Below are 6,460 nucleotides of genomic sequence, written 5' to 3'. Positions count from 1 at the left end.
GATGAGATGAGGCTTGGGGGCCGACCTAGGGGTCTCTGTTTCGATGGAAAGACCTTTTACCTTGGTGGGGACGATAAAACACCGGCATGAATGGCAGCATTTTAAAACCACTCACCAAAGGAGGAACTGCTGAAATGGAGGGCTTCTGCTCAAGGCTGGGATCCTGAGCAAAAGCTGGATGGACCACTGTCTGAGTGAAGGAAGGGGATGGGTCTCCTGGGGAGCTCCACTCAGACCTCCCCCTGCAGCTCTCTTGGTGGGAGGACCAAGTCCAGGCGACCTCCACCTACTGAGTGCAGGGTAGTGCGTTGGGGAGTGGGGCGTGCTTGTAGGGACGAAACTTGCTGGTTCCACATTTGCTGGTGATGAATTTTGCTTTGAAAGGTATTTATTGTTGTTGCTGTGCAGTTGCTCAGTGTCTGACTCTTTGCCACCCCATGGACTGTGGCACGCCAGGCTTCCCTGTCCTTCGCTGTCTCCCAGAGTTTGCTCTACCTCATGTCCACTCAATCAATGATGCCATCCAACCAGCTCATCCTCTGTCCCCTCCTCCTTCTCCCCTCAATCTTTCCCAGTATCAGGGTCTTTTCCAATGTATATACTAGCTGTTAGATAAATTACCTTTAACTCCGAAAGTTGGTCCTTGAGAAGGCTGCCTGAGACAGGCAAAGGAGTTGACGTTCAGGTGCGCAGTCAATGCCTGTACAAGCCCAATTGTAACTGTACTTTTTCCTTCTCCAAGAGGGGTGGGTGTGATCCTGATTTGGGAAAAAAACAGTTACTTTAATAATGTTTTCTAGACAACCTATGCAAAATCAATCTATGGTACAGGAACCAAATCGAAGGAGACCAGTAGAGACCAGGCCACGCCAAAATCCCTCCATCACTCAACTTCCATGGACCTTTGCGGTTCACTTACATCACAAAATCCACACTTAAAAGTCAAGATACAGATACATCTGTACCAAAAGAGCCAATTAAAAGAAGTTATTTAGCAGTGCCAATAACATTATCAACTTCAGGAAATGGCATAAACGTATCCATCAAAGTGATTTAATAATTAAGCTGACGTCATTTCTTGTTGATGGATAATTTGGCATTTGTTCTTCCAGGGCCATTTACTGAGGATGTTATGTGGGCACCAAGCCTAAGTCAATGGTCCATACATGGTGAGGTGGGGCCAGACTTGTCCATTAGACGGGATTCTAATGTCCCCACTCATCTGTCTCCTTCTTGCCATCGTGTCCGTGGCTTTTCTAGCCATGTTTGAACACAAACCAGGCTGGAGGCTCATTACCCCAGGATGGCCCATTCATTTCCTGATAACTTTTACAATTAGACAAGTTGTTTGTCCTAAAGCAGAGATGTTAGCATTCCTACAGACACACTTAGCCTACTCCCCTTCCAAACAACAACCCTTCAAATATTTAGAAGGAATAAGTCCACAGCTCCTAAACACACTAAGGCGGTCACCTCTGCTCTGGGGGCTCACCGTTGAGCACACACCCTAAAAAGCCAAGCATCACACGTTCACAACATCACAGTATAAGAAACAGGACAGGCGAGTATTACATTCCCAAGAAAAGACCCATGAAATTGTTCCTTAGCCTATACTAATCAGTGCTGCTGCTGCTGCTAAGTTGCTTCAGTCGTGTCTGACTCTGTGTGACCCCATAGACGGCAGCCCACCAGGCTCCTCTGTCCCTGGGATTCTTCAGGCAAGAACACTGGAGTGGGTTGCCATTTCCTTCTCCAATGCATGAAAGTGAGAAGTGAAAGTGAAGTCGCTCAGTCGTGTCCGACTCTTAGCGAACCCATGGACCACAGCCTACCAGACTCCTCCATCCAGTGCTACAAGTTTTTAAAACACTTCTTTGGGCTTACAGTTTAGTCTTCTATGAGTTAGAGGGTATGAGCCGAATTGTCTAGGACAGTCAACCACAACAAAACTGACGGCAGAGTTTTCTGACCTACAAAATGCAGCGATGTGATCACAAAGAAGCAACGCAACTATCTCAGACTACCACGGCTATACAATCACTCTTTCAGCAAATATATCTTGAGTAGCATTAAGTCCAGGTTACTAGACCCTGGGGACACAGTGATAACCATGGTGGACTCCACTGCTGACCTCACAGAGCTTACAGTCAATGGGAGATAGTAGTAGTGCAGTGTTAGTTGCTCAGTCATGTCTGACTCTTTGCGAACCCACAAACTGTAGCCCACTAGACTCTGCTGTCTGTGGGATTCTCCAGCCAAGAGTACTGTGAGTTGCCATTCCCTTCTCCAGAGGATTTTCCCCAACCTAGGGATCAAACTTGGTTCTCCTGCATTGCAGGCAGATTCTTTACTGTCTGAGCTAGCAGGAAGCCCCATAGCCAATGGGAGATATGAAGAGCTAAACTGGCAATTACAATGAATTTGAGAAATGCTGAGACAGGGGAAATGGCAATAAGACTGTATTTTGAGAGTACATGGAAGGATGATCTAATTAGATTTGGGACATCAAGGAAGACTTCCTGGAGGAAGTGATATCTGAGACCTGACAAATGAATAAGCATTAGTCAGATAAAAGTGAGAGTCAGTTTGGGGTAATTCATATCCTAGGTCCTGTGCTTTATATTTACTGGGTTACTTTTTATCTTCATTTGATAAATGAGGACACTGAGGCACAGCAATTTTAAGCAACCTGCTCAAGGCCACATGGATTAATAAACCAGGAAATTAAATCCAGGCAAATGGTCTGATTTCACTAGGTTATCTCTATGGATGGAAGTTGTTATTGACAATGAGTCATATAAAGCATGGGAATGGGGATGACCACCCAGTGAACAAAGCACAAAAGGGATAAAGACAGAATTGTTAAGAACACTGTCTCTAGGGGAACAGTTAGAAGAAAAGAGCAAAAGGAAATTAAGAACGATAGGGAAGCCTTGACAGGAGACACAGGTGGGACAGGGGAACCAAGGAAGTGGCCACAGCCTCAGATGTGGTCCAGTGATAATCAGTCGCTCAATTTAGCGACAACATAGCTGGTGAGCCGACCGGAATGCTGCTCAGAGAAGCAGAGCTCCAGCCAAAAGCCAAAGGCGTCATGATCTTCAAGAAAATGCAGGTCACACGTAGGGTGGGTTAAGTACTCCAGTGGCCTTTATGGCCTGCAAAGGAATATGGGCTTTACTTGAATACAGGCTTGACTTAAATATGTCACATGAAGGATTATATTTTCATCCCCAAGGATAACTCACATCGCTGCCGGAGAGAGCCAAGAGCAGACACGCCCAGAGATGACCTCCCAAAAGCTTCGGCTAACCATCCAACTCTTAATTAGAAACACAGGACTGCTTCGTGTTCTGCCAACTAATACAATTCAGGAAAACCAGAAAGTAGGAAGTATTTATGGGGAGCAATCAAAAGAGGGTTACAATAAAAATTTTATTTTGCCTCATTCCTACATTTGGCATCAAGATTTGGCTTAATTGTTGTCTCACGATCTTTAGCTCAGGTTCCCAATGATTCAGTTGACTTAGGAAAGAACAAGCGCCATGTTAACCTAATTTCCTTTTCTGTAAGAACTTTATGGAGATGGAACTGTGGGTTTGCTTCATTATCTTCCTCTTCTCCTCCCAGGAGATTCACCTGCTCCCTCCCCCAGGAATCATTTTGTGCTTATTCTCTAACTTTTCTGAGGGCATTATTACTACAAGTGTGCTGAAGTGAAGGACTATTTCTACCGCATTTCTGTCACGCGTCCAAGCACAGATGAGCAAAACACATTAGGAAAAGAAATGACACCTTTCCCAAGACAAAATGTTATTCATTGTCAACTACCAGTAAACAATGAACTAAAGTACTCTGTGACAATTTGTTGTTGTTTCGTCGCTAAGTCAGGTCCAAATCTGAGATCCCATGGACCGTAGTCCACCAGGGTCCTTTGTCCATGGGATTTCCCAGGCAAAAATACTAGAGTGGGTTGCTGTTTCCTTCTCAAGGGGAATCTTCCTGACCCAGGAATCAAACTGCACCTTCTGCTTGGCAGGCAGAGTCTTTTTACCACTGAGTCACCTGGAAAGTCCTCGTGACATTTTGGACTCTTACTAAAAGAAGCTTACCGTTTACTCAAAGGTCAAAGAGATTGCTTATGCAGAAAGAAGTCATAAAATTGATCCGTTTCTTGAGATCTAGAATCCTGTTGGACAGTATTATTGCCATTAGCCATGGGTTGAACCGTGAACTCCAAAGATCTTTGCTTAAAGAGGATTTGAATACGTATCGCTCATCCCAGGCATGGGCAGGATTTGGAAGGTTTTTTAAAAACCTTTTTAAACCTAATGATAAAAATGGGTAACTGTGGTTCACTTGGTTGTGTTTCCCATCACAATTGACTGAGGCCAACAGTTCAAAGTCCCTGGTTGCTTCTAAATATTCTGTTCTGCTCTGCAAGCCATGCGAACAGAAGAAAAACTCACAGATCTTTAAATACTTAACCAAAGCAGAAAACTGAAACTTTAGAAAAGTCAATCGAGTTATTTTTACACTGACCAAAACTGTTTGAAGCATTAAAAGATAAATAAAATCAAATCAGCTATTTAGCACTCTAGAGGAAAAAAATAGTGATGTGAAAAGTTTTCTTTAATGTGAAATTCAGCGTATTCACAGATTTGACATGCTCAGTCCATGCGATTCAGAGAAATTCTAAAAACTTCTGTATGGAAATCAGTGAAGGACGGATGGAGACCCATACACTTTCAACGCCCTGCAGCTGCACTTCGAGTCAAGTTCTCAAACAAATTCCTTTTCATTAGTGTAACTGGGAAAATATGTAAAACTCAAGAGCCCCTAAGATTCTTTTGGCATTTTTCCCTGAACAATTCCCAATACTTTTCATTTTGTCAGGCCGAGCAAATCAAGTGACGTGTAGGTGTAAATACCACGCGAAGTGTAGCTGATGAAATACAGATGATTCTGATGGAATAAAAAGTACTAAAGTTTGAAGGATAGCTTTTAAAAACGAATTAATCTGTTTTGCATTTGGGTTATTAATAGTAGAAGATTTTTTTAATCCCACGGTTTTATATTTTAATCCCACTGTTGATATATTTAAATCACATTTGTACATGAATTCAAGTGTACAATAACAAATATTTGTTATTTAGGTCTATTGAAAAATTACTTGGGTATTTGAATTTTTCTAAAGCATGAGAAAAGACAGTATTCAGGGATAAAAGCAGGATACAAAACGGTATTTATGACATAATTTCAATGTGTAAAAAAAGAAGCAGAGATAAAATTCTGGAAGAGAATGTAATAATTTTGAATACTTCTGAGTAATGAGAGATTGTCTTCTCCTTTTAACTTTTCTTTACGCTAAATTTTTAGTCGATGGAACAAAGTAATTTTCAGATAAAAAAAAATACCTTTCAGGAAAAGGAAAAAAATTCTCCACTTAATGGATGGGTAATTTTTTTTCTAAAGAAGCTGCAACCATGTGTATAACGGCTTGATAATGTCACTTTTCCATTATTACCTGACCAAAATTAAAGATGATTTTATTTCAAATGAAGTTTTCATTTTAGACTACAAATAAAATTACTGTCTTGCTGTTGTAAACTGATTTCTAACATGCAGCTATTAAAAGATTAGATAACAAAGGCAGTTTATACACTTAAGAAGATACCCCTTGTTGAGTTGGTGAGGGGAGTTTATTCCTTCCTGTCTTATAGAATGTAGTGAGGTATTTATTTTCTAAAAACCATCAAACTCTGTGACAGATGCATATATACATCTCAAAGTCCTACACTCATGGCTTCTTTTTTAATGCAGGTGAAAGGAATACAATTGGATTTTCGTTCCTTCATAGGTCTGTAAGGGAATTTATATCACCGTTTCAGAAAAAGAACTGTTGATCTCTTGGGGTTAAATCTCTACTTGAGAATTCGGATTTAATTTTCACTTCCATGTACAACATAGCAGCCAGTCTTCTTCAGCTCAGTGACACACAAAAAGGCCAGCAGAGCCAGTGCAGAACAACACTCTACTGGGTGTGGGCCAACATGCAGCGACTAGACGGCCAGGCTGGTGGGCACTCTCGGCACGTGGCCGGAGGCCAGGCCTTGATGGTATGACTTCACGTTAGAATCTGATAATGATACACCAGAGGCTTTGTTTCAGAAATATCAATTCTGTGTCCCCAGTGAAGGGCAGGGTCTTGTCTAGATTTGTGCTTTTATTTCCAATACTGACAAAGCTCAAAACAGAGCCACTCCATGTGGAAAATGGCTGCCTGATTCCTCCTTCATAAACTGAGACTGCATCCTCCTGAGTTTTCTTAATCCCTCCTCTCTTAAGCACGGTGAAAAAAACCAGCAAACCTGCCTACCAAGAGCACTTAAAGCCTGGGAGAAGGGATGACAAATATGTGGATAAGATGCTCAATTTGTTTTGGAAGTTCTTCATGTCT

General features: G+C 42.0%; 1 protein-coding gene across 1 annotated transcript in view; it reads right to left on the bottom strand.

Annotated features, from left to right (window-relative positions):
* MTHFD1L (methylenetetrahydrofolate dehydrogenase (NADP+ dependent) 1-like) overlaps positions 1-6,460 on the bottom strand; it is a 178,039-nt gene that overhangs the window by 133,495 nt on the left and 38,084 nt on the right. Inside the window, exon 11 of the mRNA XM_010840821.1 lies at positions 622-758. Coding sequence (XP_010839123.1) covers positions 622-758 — 137 coding nt within the window. The remainder of the gene's footprint in view (positions 1-621; positions 759-6,460) is intronic.

Source organism: Bison bison, unplaced genomic scaffold (genome assembly GCF_000754665.1).
Source record: "Bison bison bison isolate TAMUID 2011002044 unplaced genomic scaffold, Bison_UMD1.0 scf7180017864148, whole genome shotgun sequence".
In the NCBI taxonomy this organism is placed as follows: Eukaryota; Metazoa; Chordata; class Mammalia; order Artiodactyla; family Bovidae; genus Bison; species Bison bison.
Note: the sequence above shows the minus strand (reverse complement) of the source record. Positions and strands in the feature narration are given on the sequence as shown.